General features: G+C 35.3%; 1 protein-coding gene across 1 annotated transcript; it reads right to left on the bottom strand.

Moving 5' to 3' along the window:
- Positions 1-151: 151 nt before the first annotated feature.
- LOC103404978 (uncharacterized) lies at positions 152-3881 on the bottom strand. Its single transcript, XM_008343937.4, has 7 exons — positions 2821-3881; positions 2286-2402; positions 1463-1641; positions 1292-1385; positions 1094-1171; positions 876-977; positions 152-613 (listed from the first exon to the last, which is right to left on the bottom strand). Exons 1-7 carry the CDS (start codon positions 3298-3300, stop codon positions 479-481), a joined length of 1185 nt encoding a protein of 394 aa, XP_008342159.1. The 5' UTR covers positions 3301-3881; the 3' UTR covers positions 152-478.
- Between the last annotated feature and the right edge of the window lie 15015 nt (positions 3882-18896).

The raw sequence follows: 18896 nt of genomic DNA, 5'->3' as shown, positions 1-18896 counted from the left end.
CGCTGCCTGAGCATTTATGCACCGGTACAATTGCATGGATCTTCCGAAGAGGAGGGGTGTGATTGTGATCATGCCACATTTCTTCACAGATTACCATTTCTGCATTCCACAAATAACCATTTTTGTAGTTTCTTTTTGTGAGTAGAATAAATTTTCTACAACAAATTGAATTTCATTCAATGAAATTTATAGACACAAACAACGTTGAAGCAAAAATTACAGGGCATAAAAATACGTCAATGCCCGAATTTGCAGCGTATCTAATCATGTATACGGTAACAGTTCCAAATTTACATTCGATCACCTCCTACTACAACATGCTAATACACAACAGGCAGTCTCTCTTACTTGGTTGTTTCGTTCATACAGAAACGCAGATGAGAGACAACAGTTTCAGTTTCTTTCTTCCCGAGGGGAACAATGCCCCTAACAGGGTGCCCGACATTTTTGAAGCTTGATCAGCTCGATGCAGCAAATGCTATTTCTCGTCCAGTTTTAGGGAATTTAGCCTTCTGACTCTCTGATCGAGCTCTTTCATCACCGCTGGTTCTTGCTTTTTCCTTTGCTTTGATATCGTGTTGGTTGTCATTGAACCTATCTGATCAAAGGCCACCTGCAATGGCGTGGATGTCATATTAGATGGAAAATCATTTCAGAAACTGGTATTCACGGATTTGGAAATTATGTGAACCTATCTTTTTACATCAATTAATCATTTGTGACAGATCTGCTCTCTGCAAATAGGGAATGACTTATTTATTTTTATATTCACGTTAGTCAAGTTTTTCGTTAATGCATTTACTGATACAAGGTTGACACGACGAAAATAAAAATTTCTTTAGGGGGAAAAAGGAAACTGCAGAGAAATGCGTTACCGTCAACAGTTCATCAGGATCAAATAGGTGATGAGTGGTTTTCTGCAGAATACTGATTACATCACCAACATGATGGGTTATAAGCAGCTGATCTTCCTTCATCTGCAATCGCAAATCACAAAATCAGACAAACTTATCCCGTATTCATGTCACGAGCTAGTAAATCTGCATAACAAAATACAAGCAATGGAAAAGGCCAAAGTACAAAGTTCCTGTACCTTAAAGATTGCCAAAGCGACATGAAATAGAACTTTAGCTCCCTCGTAGAAAAGGACATCCCATACCCTTAGAGTAGTCTTCAATGAAAAAACGAGAGAAAGCCATGGAAGTGTCAGTCACAGAAATTAACAGCATGTTGAGAGAGAGAGAGAGAGAGAGAGAGAGAGAGAGAGAGAGAGAGAGAGATTTGGTTTAACCTCAGAAGGCAAGCTCTTAGAAAAGAGGCATAGAAACCACTCGGTGGCCACAAGGGAGACATCAAATTCCATTGCTTCCAAATGCGCTGCTATCCTGCATTTTGCTTCCGATTTTAAAAGATAGAAAGTAAAACATAAGACACTTCAGGCAAGTCAGTGAAAGGAAGGTACCTCGGGCACTTTTTATCCAGGAACTCCTTGAAAACTCTTTGTTCAACATGGCATCCTGATAAATTATTTGTATAGCAGTCATTAACCAACACATTTTCCAAGAGGACTGCAAGCATCCAAAATGCATCCTCCTCTGTTTTCATGACAAGCAGTAACAATGCTGCAACATAATTTAAGCCCTGCACCAAGAAGGTCAAGCCGTTCCAGGTAAGTAAACATCCACAGCCAAAAGTGAAATAATTCATATGAAAATACAGACAAGGACAGACCAACTTTGGTGCTTCAAAATAATTATCTCGAAAAAAATACTTGACATAAGATATTATCTGAAGCAATTAAGATAAGTGGAGATGAACTTTCAAGTATTTTACAACACAGCAGCAAAACTCATACTTCAGCGGGGCATAAAACAGGAGTTGGTGAGATAAGGAGTTGAGATGGCTGGGGAAACAACAAAATGGTACTGTTGTAACAATAAGCATTTCGGAAACCATTCGAGTATATTCAATTTTTGTTATTTTCTTTGATGAGGATATTCTCTTTTAGAGAAGAGGTGTGGCTTCTAGATAGATCCAATTGGCACAATGTAAAACGTAGTTAACAATTGGACTTAAAAAGGAAGAGTAAACTGTAAAACACAAGAAGGGTGCCGTAAGGATAAACAATCGAAGGGTTGAACTTAATCTGAACAAAAACAATAGTATGATTTACGATTAATGAAAGTAGAATCTTGACATGCTGCAGTTCGGAACATTTATGCTAATGGCAATCACACAGCTTTAAGAATGCCTCAAAAAGATTTTGAAAGGTTTAGGAGAAACACCTGACAGTATCCAACATCAGAATCACGGAATGAATACCCAACAAGGACACGTCGGAGAGCAGCATGACCCTCTGGGGTGTCCAACCATGGATGACCGGGGAAGGTCCGGGGCAGGTCCTGCACATACATCAATGAGTGGATTGCAGAAAGTGGAAGAAATTCAATGGCAATATAGATACAACCTATAAGCTATAACCCTTAGCACTAGAGCAAAAAGTAACCTACTTTCCAAACATTTCCCAAAGGATTTGTATAAGCAGAGACACAAATCCTGCAAACTTGAACATTCCCAAACATCGGCGGATGTGCTCCCCCTATGCACTCAAGCTCAAATTCCCCTCCCCGCAGTTTAGATTAGAATATCACTACTCACTGGTATCAAGAATATTTTACTAAATTGGTCCTGAAATTACTTCATCTCTCAAAAGGGAAGCTTAACCCAAGAAAATCATACCAATATAAAATCAAATTCCAAAATTTTCCAGAACCCACTATTGCAAAATCCAAAAGAGAGCGGGCAAATTAAGAAACTCACATGATCAATCTGCCTGGTGGCAGGGGTGACCTTGCCCTCAGTGGCCTTGATCAAGTCATCGTAATAGCTCTCCGGCGCGGTGGACTTCTTCTTGGCAGCCCCGGACAGCGAAAACCACACCTTGGGGCGGAGCACCGGCGGAATCCCCTTCCTAATCAGCTTCTTCAGAGTGATGGCATTGGCCAAAGCTGAAAACTTTAGGGAGGATTTCAAGTTCCCTTCAGAAATGGAAGTCTGCAGGTACCAATTTGCACCTTTGTTTGCCTCCAACGACCACCATACCCTCCCCTGCTGCCTCACCTTCTCCCTCACCTCATTCAACACATTCACATCGTCCACATTCCCTTCCACTGTAAACCCATAAAGGTCCTGGAATTTTACCGTCAGATTCGCCCTCCTGGCATGGATGCTGGGCCTCAGGATTGGTATCTGGGATTGGAATTCCAGGGACAGGTCTCTCTTGCTCTGAGTCCCAAACATCTCTTCAGGTATGGGATTCCAGAGGGTCAGATCAAGACAAGGAGAGAGAAAGAGGATAGAGAGAGAGGATTTGTCAATCAAAGAAAAAACCCACCAGCTACAAATCCATGGAATTGGTCTTCTTTTGCAGTCAGAGAAGAAAAAGCTTTGAAATTTGAGCAATTTGTTTGAGTTCTTCAACTAGGTTGCTTACAGATTTGACGAAAGATGAGTTGGGACAAAAAATCATCACCCAAAAAACCTAGCATTTGTAATGGCCATCGAAGTCTCTTTTCTGCTATTAATATATCAACTCTACCCAAAAATATTCAAAGATAAAAAATAAAAATAATGAAAAAAAAATTTCCTTTTATGTCGGCTTATTTTTGTAGAAAAATAAATATTTTCGAAGAAAAATAAATATTTTCAGACAAAAAAAAAAACCAGAGAGAAGGAAAGGTGGAAAAGAAGAAAAAAAAAACCAGAAGAGATCTTTCCTGCAATGTGAAATGCAAATTACAAGAGGGAAAAATAAGGAAAGAAATTGGTACCTGAGATAGGGTTTGATTGTAGAGGACAAGAATATTCTAATTTTGGATTGAAAATTTATTAGTGGAATTGGATGATTAAGAAGTGGTTTTACCAGGAAAGTCCGAATTTTTAGGGACAATTAAGAGAAAATTTGAGCAATTGTCCCTGTATTTTGGAAAATTTGGAATTTTAGTCTTTGAACTAAAAATCTATAAATATTAATACCTAAACTTGTTATAATCTGGAGTAATAGTCATTATCTCTATCTCTCTTAGAACTTCTATTCAAAATAAATGATTGAAAATGACAAGAATAGATAGAAATTCTAACGGAGTTAGCCAAACGGATCATTGCTCCATATTATTACAATTTAGGATCAATGACCAAATCTTTAAGAGAGCGTTGCTCAAATTATCTTAGTAATTAAAGCTTACCATAATAGAAATGGATGGTATGAAGTATGAAGTGGGAAAGAAAATAGTGTAGGAGGAAGGGGTCAATTTGTAAAATAAGGTAGTGTTGTGGGTTTTTTGTTTAAATTTGCTTCTACAAATATATATTTTTTGAACTTTTTTGGAGACAGTTGACACTGAAAGGAGAGAGACATTCGCAATTTCACACCCACTGTATACAGAGTTTCTCTTTCCTTTCCTTCTGTTTTTGGATTCTTTTGTTTTATTTGTTATTTTTGTTACTTCATTTGTTTAGATAATTTTAGCTAAAAAATAAAATTTGAAAATAATAGGGGAAACTTAGAGAAAATTTGAAAATTTGAAAATAATAGGGGAAAATTTTAAAGGAGAGAGTCATATGGCAGTTTGTTGATATTAACAGATATGTTAAAAATATCGACGAAATTTGTTAGTTTTAACCGAAATTTAAGAATTTTTTAGATATAAGATGAAGTCTTTCCATATAATTCTATGAATTTTTTCAATTTTTTCCTATATATATTGACCGCACCGAAATTTTTTTAAACATTGGTTTTTATCAATTCAAGGAGGTGGTGTTTTGATTTGTTCCGCGGTGCTGTAATGAGGCTTGGTGGCTGCTGTCATTTCTAACCGTGTTGTAAAGAAGGTGCTCCGACAGTTAACTATAAAAAAAAAATTTGAACAAACAATATTATCTATACTAAAGGAAGGAGGGTTGGCTTAGCCTAACAATGAGCTAGAAATAATGTGGTTCAAATTCGTCTTTAATGAGAATCAAATATAAGACCTTTCACTTATACGTGAAGATGAATAACATTATACCGTAATACTAAATGGTCACTGTAAATATTTAAATACCTAACACTTACATATGTTTTTTTTTTTTTCAAATGATAAGATATTTATAATCATATTTAATAGGGAGTTTTAACAAAAAACTCCCGATATTGTTCACTTTTAACGAAAAATCACATTTATACATTTCCTTGGTATTATTCATTATACCTTTAAAAACGACTTTTCATTCAAAAGAAAGTTTTTTTAGACTTTTCGTTAATTTTCCTTATTTAATATTGAAGTCGAAGAGTAAATATATAATTTTTCCACACGAATAATGGTATAATTTAAACTAAACTTCTTTAAATTAAAAATAATAAGATTTAAAACTTATATACAGAAAGAATAACACACTGCCCTCTCGGTCTTATAACGCTCAGTGCCCTCAATATTTGCTTTGAAAAAAGGGAACTTTAACGAAAAGCACCCGGTACTGTTCACTTTAACCAAAAACCACATTTTTACACTAAAAAGTCAATCCTGGTACTATTCACTTTACCCTTTATTTTGTCCTTATCATTAAAACTCAAAGTTTTCAAACCCTTTTCATTAATTTTCCTTTGAAAAAAAGTAATATAATATCCTTAGAGGGGTTTAATTGTAATTGAACCAGATTGAGTTCCAACCCAAAATTAGAGGACAAACCACAATTTGACAGAAACGTAAAGCGTGTTTTAGTTTTGACAACAGGAAGGGGGACGCAGTAATTAAATGAAAGTCGAAGGGCATTTCTGCAGTGAAATTTAACAGTTTAGGGCCCGCAAAATAATTACCGGAAGTGCTAGTGAGCTGGAGTCGCATGGGGCCTAGTTTGCGGGACCACAACCTCTAAGCGCGCCAAAAAGGAAGGCTGGAATCACGTGCGAGTACCTTACATTCTTGCATCTGCCCATCAGATCGTGTCCGAAGATGTACAACGCCACGTAGGTAGACGGGCAGTCCTACGTAATGGTTGTGGGCCTGTGGTATGAAGGTTACGCACGTGTGCTGATGCGGGTTCACGGTATTCAAGATGCGACCGGTGCTGTGTAGTACTGCTCTCTGGAGCCCTGGGGACCCCAACTAGTGCCTCGTAGGAGGACATGTGGACGCGTTTGGTTCGGTGCTGGGCCGGCCTCCATTGTTACGAATACAAGAAGGTGGGCCGGTTTTTGGGCGGGTCCCACTGGTGGTAGGGCGTGACTCTCTGCAAAATACAGTTTATTTGGTTGCATCCGGAAAACGGACATAGTAGAATTCTTTTTCTTTTTCATTTTTCTAAACAGTTGCAATTAAATTACGTTAATTATTTTGTTTTGAATTGTTTTATAAAAAGGAAAAGATTAAAAAAAGGGTTTTTTTTTTATTAACATCTCATATTTTGTTGACTACATTCTAGATAATGATTTAATATTAAATTGCTCATAAAATGACTGTTTAAGCCCTAAAATGTTCTAAAATTTAAAAAGAATATTCTAAATGCAACTCAAGTTCTTGCTTTGAGTCATGCTTAAAATTTACTTCTACGCTCTCACATAAGCAATATGACTATTTTTCTAGAAATGAATGAACATGTTTTCCGTAAAAGTTTGAAAACTCAATGTGAAACTCCATCACTTCAATATATATACATACAACTGCAAGACTTAAACCCTTTTGCCCTCGAGTCAGTTTGGGTGAGGCTTGTGTCCTTTTGTCTTTGCTTTAATAAAAACTCATTTCGACTAAAAGAAAGATTGAAGAATTATATAGGTTACTGATATGAAAATTGAAAAGAAAACTAGAGGAAATAGGTTTGTGAAGACGAATAAGTGAGTTTGATGTGGGGTTATATAGGTTACTGATATGAAAATTGAAAAGAAAACTGGAGGAAACAAGTTTGTGAAGACAAATAAACGGGTTTGATGTGGGGTGTATGTGAGGCGTTTAGGGTGTAAGGGTAGCTTGGGAAAAAATGTGTGATGTTTTAAGTATGTGAGATGTAATCAACAAAATATGGGTTGCCAATAAAACAACCCAAAAGAAAGTGTGAGAATAAAAGAGGAGAAAATCTTACACTGAAATGGACAATGAAACTTAAATAAAGTGTAGTTACGTTGCAGATCTAAATCATTAGAAACAAATATGTTTGATTATCTCAGGTTTAATGTCCTCAAGCGTTGTATTCATCCCATTACATTATTTCGTAAGTTTAGCGTTTGTTTCGTGTCTAGAATTAGATTAAAAAAACTCAATATATTTGAAAGTTTAAACGATGATTAAAAAATGACGTTAAACTTGAAGCTAAAAGATGGAGTATTCAATTAGCAGAAATAAGTTTACAATAAAGAACATTAATTTATGCATTGACTTTGGGTCCTCCATATTTTTAGCTTTGATCACATTTTGTCTTTAGAAGTGAGATGTCTTAAATTCGATACTTGCTAAAAATGAATTTACATTGTATTATTACTAGCCTATTGTGAAGCTTTTTTCACTCTCACACCCCCTTGTATAGATAATATCGTTTATTAAAAAAAAATGTCAACTCAAAACCCTAAATTCCAAAAATGCAAAGGGAGTCAATGCCGAGGGGCATGCAAAATTAAGTTTGGGCAGACACTTTTTCCATTTAAAGAAAAATTTTATAATTTGTTCCCAAAAAGAAGAAATTTTTTATAATTTCAAATGATTGAAACTGGTGACATCAAAGTATGTAGGTTTTTCAGAGAGCCCCTATATATATATGAAATATAGTTTGATCATTTATAGGCTGTTATCGGCTGCTTTCAATTGAAATTATGAAAATTTGCAATGGAATGGGTGTACTAACTCATTCAAATTAGTTGGAATTAGAGAAGAATTTCTAAAAAAAAGAATCAAAAGTTTGAATTCTGAAATGAGTTCCGACAAAATTTATGTAATGGATTGTTAAATATCGTCGATATTCATTGTTTTTCGTATATATCATTGATATAGGGTGAAATTTGCATTTCAATCATTTTCTATATTGATTCTTGATTTTTTAAATATTTCAACAAAAATATTGATTATTTCGCTGATGTTTTAAACACTAATTGGGAGGGAGACACGTTCACAAAAAGATCAATTTTTTTAGGTACAATTCAATACTGCTATGGCCTATGGGTTCCTTTTGTGCTCAATAAAAATCATCGTCTTGGATCATGCATTACACGTGCTATCACTTTCTTCTTTCCTTTACTACAAAGACAAGATCATGTCAGTTTCCTAAAAATAAAAATATATATATAAAAAAAAGGAAAAAAAAAAAAAGAAGGACAAGATCTTGCAGGACATAATTTTTCGGATACCGCTATACACAATTACTACTCAATCACATGCAGAGAGGTTTCAACTTTCAATGATGTAGGGCACAACAGTACAAAGTCATGATCTCTCCAAGAAAAAACTTTCTTGCCCCCGTGGCATAAAAGGAATATACATATATATATATATATATTGATTTTATATTTTTGATTATGTGAGGATATGGTAAATTTGAAATGATGATAATTTATGTAAATCCTGAACCTGAGGGGCATTCAGCAACGACATCACATCATAAACAACGGTACTAGGGTTTGCTTTCTTGATTCTTATGGTCGCATTATACAAATTTTAATTTTAGCGTGCAAGTATATACTCCACCGTCCCAAATTGTTGTAAGCAAAGAAAATTGTGAAACATTTGCATTTGACAGAAAGATTTTCAAAGCAAAAGATGACAAATTTTCTTACTCTTCCTTTTGACAGTTCTTCCGTTGGTCTTTGCAGCTTGCTTTCCTTATAGACAAAGATTGCACGCAAACTTCATCATACCCATTTCTGCCTTTTTTTCTTTTGACTATTTTGTTAATTATTTTTTACATAAGACATGATTTGGACTTTAATCTGCCAAAAGGTGTTAATTGTTAATTCTCCACATAGAGTTGTGAAAATTTTCATAAAAAAGGAAAGGATTTACAGTTTTTTTTTTTTTTTTTTTTTTTGGAAGCCAAACAAATATCACTGATCTCCAATCTTTTCCTGACCAGGCAAATGGCAATTAAATTAGGAGCATCAGAACGTGACAAAGTGTTACATATAGTTAGGAGCATCCAAAACATTATTCACTTTAAAATATAAATCAAAATGGCTATCAGGACACCAGCAAGAAAAAAGCCGATTTATTTTTAAAGCTACGTGAGCCCACGACCTTACCCCATATAATTTTATGGCCATTATGTACACTTTAAATAGGTTTGTTTTGTTGCTACTGTACGTGCCCTAACCAAATCAAACAAATTGAAGTTGTATCAACCAACATGATTTCCCTTTTAAGCTTACGGTTCATTAGATCGATCGAATAGAATCTTCATATGCTTCCAAGTTTGCCCTTATAAAACTGTGAGGGGTCATTTTTTCCCCCCCTAATAAACTGCAAAGTCCATTCCACATCTAGCACTGCTACAATGGGAAGTGCCCAGTGGCGGATTCAAGAAATAATATTATGAGAGTCAGCAAGAATAGCGCGTAAAATTTTTTTAAGAAATAACATGCATATCGTCATTTTTCAAGTCTTGGTAGACTTGAAATCATTTGGAAAGGGATACTGCACACCTGTTAATGCCTCATTTGCTTGGGTAACTAACATGTTCTAAGGCTGCTCCCATATGAATGCTTAACAAAGAAACACACTTATCTTGAACACACTAACATTGTTTGATATCATTGCATCTCATTAATATGTTTGTCTAAGAATGATGATGCTTTGCTATTCTCTGAGATCATCATTTCATTTACTTTGCATTTTTGGATAATTTTTTACTTGGTTCTTTTTTTCTGCCTACAATTGTAATCACAACCAACAAACAAGTCAGAGGTAAATAATATTAGGACTAGACTGTGAAGGGGCAACACCTCTCTAATACATTTTATCAAGCAATTGAATGTCATATATGAAGGGCAACTCTAACCTTTAAAGGGGTAGCACTCAAGTCATCCATGGACATTCACTGAAGTTCGAAAGGTCAGCACTCAAGTTATCCCTGGACATTCACTGAGTTCGGGGGGTCAGCTGATCCTCATGCCCCTCAATGCATCCGCCCCTGGAAGTGCCATGAGGCGAATTTCTTAATAAAAAGGAAAATTACAATAGGCCAATAGGGACGTGAAGTTAAATCCCAACCATTAAATAATTTATAAAAAAAAATCAACAACTTTTAACAAAACCTATAACAAGGAAGATGAGAAAGGTTACAAGAATAAGCAGTTGCAACACAAGGAGGGAATGATTCCATCGGGGTGACCAACACGACATAATTAGCCAAACAACCAGCAACTTGATTATGTACCATCTCTAGTTAAAAATATGAAAAAACTAAACTTGGCGGTTATACTAACTAACAAAAAGCCTCCAGGGGACCAATAAAAAAATAAGGCAAACTATAGTGGTTGATATATAAAAACTGCAAACTACAATGGTTGATAAATGGCTACTAGATCTCATTGACCATCACAAGTAAATATTGAATGTTTCGTTTCCATTCATTACCAGAAATTTCCATTTGTCCGACGGAGTTTTGCCCGACGAATAATATTTTGGCAAGCAAATATTCTTTACCCGATGGAATACCTCTGTTCATTTGGCAAAATTCAACAGGCAAAGAATTGGTCAATGGGTAATTTTTTTGCGCCAAGGGAAAACCTTGGCTCGTAAATTGGAAACCTTTAAGACTACCTCCAGATTAAAACCTAAGATTTAGGTTTTAAACTAACCCAATCATTCTTTCAATGATTGGGCGTTAAAACTTAAAATCTAGGCAATTTTAACAAGAATCTTGGCCAGGGTTAAAAGGTTGGCCCGCTAAAATATAGGTTTCAAACTAAGTCAATCATTCTCCAATGGTTGGCTCTAAAATAAGTATTGTGTTAAAACCTAAACTTTGGACAATTTAAATTATTAAATACATTAAATCCAACAGTTGAGATCGAATATAACTAAATCTAACGGTAAAAAATAAGATCTAAAACAATTAAAATTCACCCCAAAATTCTATAAATACATGTTTCATTGTGTTTAGTGATTTTTCAACTTTTCTCGGAATCTAAATATTTTTATGTTAAAATGTTCATAAAAAAAAACTATGATAATCTACATAAATTTTATTTTGAGAAAAGTTACCGAAAGAAAAACATTTAGCCTAAGTTCATTCTTTTATAATCTTAGGCCAAAATTTTTGCTTAGAACCATTGGAGCAAAAAAAAAAACCTATTTTTGTGTTAAACTTGATGTGAGAATTAACTTGACACACAAATTAAACCCTATTGTTGACAATTGTAGTAAAGATGTAAGTAGAGATCGTTCTAGACCAAGGATTAACTAGAGATGCTGATCAACACATATAAGACTTAAAAACACTAAATTAGGCTCTATAGACTCAAAACTGATTCAAAACACTCAAAACAACAACAAACAATAAAAAAGACTCAATTCTAGACCTAACAAGTGATTTTGAAGAAAATAAACTTAACTTGACTCAAAAGATTAAAAGAAAACAGATTATGACTCAACTAACAAGACTTAATGAATGGGGGATTGTTTTTGACGAATTTAAAACTTAAAACAGAAACTTTGCATAAAACACTTTATAAAAACGAATTTGGTGAATTGAAAAGGGTGAAAGGCTAGTTAGAGGGTCATTCGCCACACACGACATATGCAAACAAACCAATTTCCAGTTATTATTCCTTTAAACTATGAATGACAACACCTCAAGTTAACCGTGATAGCACAAATTAACCATCAGATTTTCCTTAATTCATTGAATTGGATGGAATACGCATCGCAACCAAATTATCCTTATCAAGTTCCTTAACTATGAAAAACATGATAGAAAGACATATCAAAGATCATTAAGTTCTTTGAAAACCATAAGCATTGACAAGACATTCGTAACTATGAAAAGCATGATACTCCTGCCAAGGTTTTACTTAACACAATCATGACTAGTGACTTCCACTACTTGTGAATATAAGTTCATAACGATTAGGTGAAACTCCCTTATACTCTAGCATCAAATTCATGCCTGCAAATTAAGTGTCGACCCTCAGTTTACATACATAAATAAGTTTTGATAACTCAGATAAGCAAATCACATTCAAGACTCAAGAAACAATAACTGGATGTAATCAATTCATATAAAACATATAATCATAGCTTCGAATTCACCTCCAACTATAAAGAAATTAGTTCCACATGCCTTTAGAAACTGAAAACAAAATTAAAACCAACATTGAAACAAATCTAAGGATAGAAAGAACTAGGAACGTCCCAGCAACTCCAATGCCAGATTTCGAACCCTCATTGGATTGCAAGCCATGACACAAAGATCATTCTTCTCCTTCCTTCCTTGCTGCGGCACTTGATGAATTCCTGTGTAATATGTGTGAATTGTGGTGTAGAAATATATGGGGGGTGGTGGTTTTGAATAAATGTTGCGGCACTTGTATTTATAGGGAGAAAAATACACGGCCTAGGTAGCTTTAGAGAAGGATTGGCACTCCAAATCCCCAAGGAAAAGGGTTAACTAAATGACGAAAACCAGGAAGAATTAGGAATAAGTTTAGTGGCAGGAAACATGGCTTCTAGAAAGGCTAGGTGCGGCTAATTTGTAGGGCTTTAGAAGAAAGGGTGCGGCACCCTTGTAGGATTATGTTAAGGCTTCTAGAAATCTGCATTTAGGTGTCCAAACTAAAAATAATTCCCCTTTTCAGCTGGAAATAAGGTAGATTAGGATAAGGTTAGGATAAGATAAGACAAGGTTAGATTGGATAAGGTTTTGGATAATGTTCCTTCCTTTTAGCTGATTCCTTATCTTCTTTTTCTTGGATTTATTTTCTTCATCTTTTCAGCACATTCCTAGCCTTTTGAACTTCAAAAATGTCCATCCGCCTTGCTCCATGCATATGCTATCCATTCATGGTCCAAAACTGCTCCAAAATGCTCCAAATTGCACTTTCTTGCCAACTTTGTCATATAAACCTACGAACACACGAAAATAGCTTAAAACACTATAATAAGTAAGAACTAACAATATAAAGTCGCATAAATATGCTCCTATCAAAACTCTAAATTTTCTAAGTTAAGAATTTTAGATTTTAACCCAAAGATTGAAGATGGTTTAAGCGTTCGTCGCGCAAAAGGTATAAATTAGGGTTTAGGGGTTTAATTTCGTTGGCCAAATGTGAGATACATGATTAGCATATTTAATTCATTTGATGATTTTCACAGCCTGCAAAATAAATTTCAACAACCAAACTGTCAAACTTATTTTTATATGCTCTAAGATCGCACACTCCAAAAATCACCAAAAATAACCATAATGTATTTCCTTGTAATCATGTAGTGATTGAAGATGGAGCTTGGCTTATTGATGTACTTTATTTTGTTGTTCATTAGAGATGAATACATAAAGTATGTTATAAATAGGCAAAAGTTAGAGAGATAACATTTACTAGGGACACGACCGAAGCAGGAGCAAAGTATCTTACCGTTTGTTTTCGTAACTATAACACAAAAATATTACAGGTAAAGAAAGGAAGGAAGTGATATTGATATTATTACTTTCACTTCTTTTCTTTTCTATGTGTTGTGATCACACACGGAATGCTCTTTATATAGAGCCATATCCATGAAGATTTACAAAAGTGAAATAAGAGCCCTTTGAAAAACCTCATAGAACAACAACATGGCTACTATTCTAAAGTCTTCCTCACCTTTGGCTAAAAACATGTGGGCATTCACTCCCACAACTTTTACGACACTCCCTCTTGGATGTCCACATTTCAACATCAGTTGTCTCGTTAAAACCTTGCTCTGAAAAACCCCGTGGGGAAAACCTTAGCGAAGGAAAAAGAGTACAACTTTGCTTGGATTGTTGATATGGTGTTAAATATGCTTATGTTGCTTCATTAAAACCTTGATAGGAAAAATCCAGTGGGAAAAAATCCTAGTTAAAGGAAAAAGAGTACAACAGACATGTATCATGGATGCTCCCATTGATATGTATCTCTCCATGATTCCGTATTCTTCAAATTTAACTGATTGGTAAGCCGACATAATATGATACCATGTACTAGCTTCTAAAACATGCACTTTGGTAGAGATTTGGTGAATAGGTCTGCCAGATTTTCATTGGAATAAATTTGTCTAACTTCAATAACTTTAGCCTTCTGAAGCTCATGTGTACTAAAAACCTTTGGAGATATGTGTTTAGTCTTATCGCCCTTGATGAATCCATCATTCATTTGGGCAACACACGCTGCATTATCTTCATAAATGACAATTGAAGTGTCTGTCTTTGATAGTAAACCACATGAATTTCGGATATGATGGATCATTGATCTCAACCAAGAACATTCACTACTTGCTTCATGTAAAGCAAGTATTTCCAAGTGATTGGAAGATGTAGCAACTAACGTTTGCTTTATTGAGTGCCATGAGATCGTTGTATCTCTATTAGTGAACACATATCCAATTTGTGAGCGGGCTTTATGCGGGTCGAAGAGAAAATCATCATCTGCATATCCAACAAAGCTCTGGTCAATTGTGGATTTCTCTAAGTAGAAGAGACATATGTCTGTTGTCCCATGACGGTACTGTAAAACATCTTTGACCCCCTTCCAATGACGAATTAGTGGAGTAAAGCTATACCATTGCAAACAAGTTGACTGAAAAGGCAATATATGGTCTAGTACATTGTGCTAAATACAATAAAGCACCTATTACACTCAAATATTGTACTTCTAGACCAAAGACCATTTCATCATCTTCTTTTGGATGAAATGGATCTTTCTTAATGTCTAGAGAACAAACGACCATTGGCATGTTGAGTGGATAAGCCTTGTCCATGCCAAATCGCTTCAAGATTTTTTCAATGTAAGCTGATTAATGGACCAAAATTTCATTAGCACAATGCTCGATCTGCAGATCGAGACAATATTTTGTTTTCCCAAGGTCTTTCATTTCAAATTCATTTTTAAGATATTCAGTAGTTTTATTGAGCTCTTCAGGGGTTCTAACTAAGTTTATATCATCGACATCTACTCCCATTATAGCAAATCCAGAATTTGATTTCTTAATGAACACACAAGGGCAAACGACATTGTTGGTATATCCTTCTTTGATCAAATAATCATTGAGACGATTATATCACATTCGTCCAGATTGTTTCAACCCATATAATGATCGTCTTAATTTGATTGAGGGTATACCTCATGGTTTGTTAGTCGTTTCAGGCAACTTAAGTCGTTCTGGGACCTTTATATATATATATATATATATATATATATATATATATATCAGTATCTAATTCTTCATATAGATACGCGGTGATGACATCCATAAGTCGCATGTCAAGTTTATGACAACCCGTCCATACTTGTACAATTTTATTAATTTTAAAAGAGTGAATTTACGAAAATGCCCCTAGAGGCAAGGATTTTGATTTCCGTTGACCATCGTTTAGAGAGATGTATGACCTATTATTTTGGTGTATTTGCATAGTACTCGATGATACGAACACGTAGGCGCAAACGAAATGTAATTTGGAGCTATAACGAATGAGTTATTAACAAACGAAGTTATGGGCGAAATGGTCATTTGACCATAATCTGAAATGCTCCAGAAAATCTGGAATCGCCACGTGGACGACTGTGATGGAGAAAAGAAAGAGATGGATGGCAGGGATTGAAAGAAAGAAAAAACTACTCGATAGCAATAAGAGAAAGAGGAAGAGAAGAGCTTTAGGAAAAAAAAAAAAAAAGGGAGGTCGGCCGAATCGGGGGAGGAGAGAGGAAGATGATGAGCTAATGGGAAGAAAAGAAAAAAGGGAAATGAGGGAAGGATAAAATAAGGGGGAAAATCGAGTTCCTCTTGACCCGCGCGACCCGACCTGGTTCCTCCATATTTTCTGATGGTTTTCCATCGAATTTCCAACTAATTAGACCGATTTACCATGCCCAATCATCATCTTGCCACTCTTTCTTCCATTTCCACCCAAAATTAGAAGAAATTTGGTGGAAATTTTGGGGAAAAATAGACGGTGGTCTGTGTGGGTATACGGCGGCGATCCGCCAATTGTGAAGCTAACTCAACCAATTACCACCACTAATAGGCTCCCCTACACCTTATGAACAAATCTCAAGCAGTGGTGGGGGCGCCAGAGCGAGTATGGAGGTCAAATCGAACCACACATAATTCTAGGGTTCTGGCAGTTCGTGGGCAATTTCAGGCATTTCCCGGCTGAATTGGACTTTGGCCTAGGTATGAAAATTTCTCCTATCACTGAGATCTACTTGGTTGTAAAATTTGGTAATTTTTGGAGTTCGTCGTAAAATTTGGGTTTCCGTTCGCCAGAAACCGCCGCCTGCGGCGAAGCATGGCCAATGGGCCGACGCTGCCTTTTCATGCAGATTTTGATATTTTCAATTCGTAATTGGTACCAATTTGATGTGATTCGATTGTGAAAGATAATGTTGAATATTTCCGTTACTAGAATATTTTCGGAAATGGACAAAAGATTGAATGGTGAACTATGAAAGGCTTGATCTCGCTTAAGGGTACGTAGGCAGTCTAACAGAGGTTAGATGCAGCCTTAAATAATCAAGATTAATCTTTTGTTGGGAATTTGTTTTAAAAAAAAAGGAATTTGGTGATTAATTCTAAAAATTAACCTTATGTTTTTGGTAAATAAATTGGGTTATAGATTTTGTGAGTAACTAAGAATTAAATAAAAGGAAAACTAATGAAAAGGGTTTGAAAACTTTGAGTTTTAATGATAAGGACAAAATAAAGGGTAAAGTGAATAGTACCATGATTGACTTTTTAGTGTAAAAATGTGGTTTTTCGTTAAAGTGAACAGTACCGGGTGCTTTTCGTTAAAGTTCCCTTAAATAAAAGAATTGTAATTAATGGTAGTAAATAAATAAGAGTTTAAATTTGGCCTATCACCGAAATTAGTTTCCGAAATAAAAATTTCGGGTTGGGGCGTTACAGTTTTTTCTCCCCCTAACGGCAGAAAACTATCTCATAAAAGTGACAACACGCAAAACGAGTTGTGAAAATATTACCTATCAAGGGTTCCAAATATCTAATGATAGATGGTGAATCAAAACCCACATAAATTCCCAGTCTGCACTAAGGTCCCATTTTAGTGCGTTGTGACGGTGCAATAGGCACATAAATAGCACAACCAAAAACTTTTAAATGTGAAATGTTTGGTTGATGCCCAAACATGAGTTGTATTGAGGAGTATTGGTGGTTGACTATAGGTCTTAATCGAACCAATGATTTAGCATGTAAGATGGCATGTCCTCATGCAGAAAATGGCAATTTTGTTTTCATGAGCAGAATGCGAGCTATTAATTGAAGCTACTTGATAAATGCTTCTACTAAACCATTTTGAGTATGGACATGAGGAACAATGTGTTCAACATCAATGCCTAGTGTCATGCAGTAATCATTAAAGGTTTGAGATGTAAATTCACCAGAGTTATCAAGTCGGATTGACTTAATAGGGTAATTTGGGAACTTTGCTCACAACTTAATTAACTGAGCAAAAAGTCTCGCAAAAGCTACATTTCGAGTAGACAAGAGGCAAACATGTGACCATTGGGTAGATGCATCAACCAAAACCATAAAATATCGAAATGGTCCATAAGGTGGTTGAATAGGCTCACAAATATCCCCTTGAATTCTTTGCAAAAATGATGGGGATTCAACATCAATCTTTAATTATGATGGTCTAATTACCAATTTCCCTTAAGAATAAGCCTTGCAAGGGTTATTATTTGATATAGCAATGTGTCTACTCAATAATGGATGTCCATTAGAGTTGGTAATGATTCTACACATCATGGTGGATCCTGGATGACCCAGACAGTCATGCCAAAGCATGTAAATTTTGGATCAATGAACTTAAGGTTCATGATAGTATGTGATTCAATTGTCTTTATGTATGTATAATACAATCCACTTGATAAACCACACAACTTCTCCAATGTACGTTTATGGGTATCATTAAAGGTAATGCATAGATATTCCACATTTTGTGCACTTTTCGTTTCAATGTGGTATCCATTTAAATGTATGTTTTTAAAATTGAACAAATTTCAAGTAGATCGAGCAGTGTACAACGCATTTTGTATGGACAATATTGCTCCATTTGGTAACATGATTTAGTCTTTTCCTAAGCCTTCAATTACATTTGATTGGTCTGATATTGTTGTTACCTGTACTTTTCTAAGCATCAAGCTTAAGAAATATTTTCCATCTCGAAGCATTGTATGCGTGGTTGCGTTGTATACAAGATAAATATCTCCGTCATTACTCTTACTTTGAGAATAACCATAGTTTTTATCCATGCTTTCTGAGTAAGGGAATCATAGTTAAAAGCAATTTATTCATAATAAAAGGAAATTGAAATGCCACTTTTATTGAATTGAAATGCGAGCTGTAAACTACAAGTTCAAATAATAAGAGTATATCAAACAAAAATGATTCAATCGGACCAATACACTTCATTCCCCTTTTCCACAATAAAGTCTAAGACATCTAGTGGGTTGTGTTCAATTGCCCTAATAAATCGAACACTGGATTAGGTATATCCATTGGTTTAGCCTGGTTGATGAAATTGGTTTCAACACCATTCTCCTTGAGGGGGGCTTGATACAGGTCCATCAAATGTTTTGGGGTATGATAGGTACGTGCCCAGTGTCCATTGCCATCACACTTATGGCAGACTCCTTCAGGATTTCTAGGAGTGCTATTCATATGAGCTTTACCTTTATGGCAATT

This window comes from Malus domestica, chromosome 17 (genome assembly GCF_042453785.1).
Source record: "Malus domestica chromosome 17, GDT2T_hap1".
Classification (NCBI taxonomy): Eukaryota; Viridiplantae; Streptophyta; class Magnoliopsida; order Rosales; family Rosaceae; genus Malus; species Malus domestica.
This window is presented reverse-complemented; position numbering and strand designations above follow the sequence as displayed.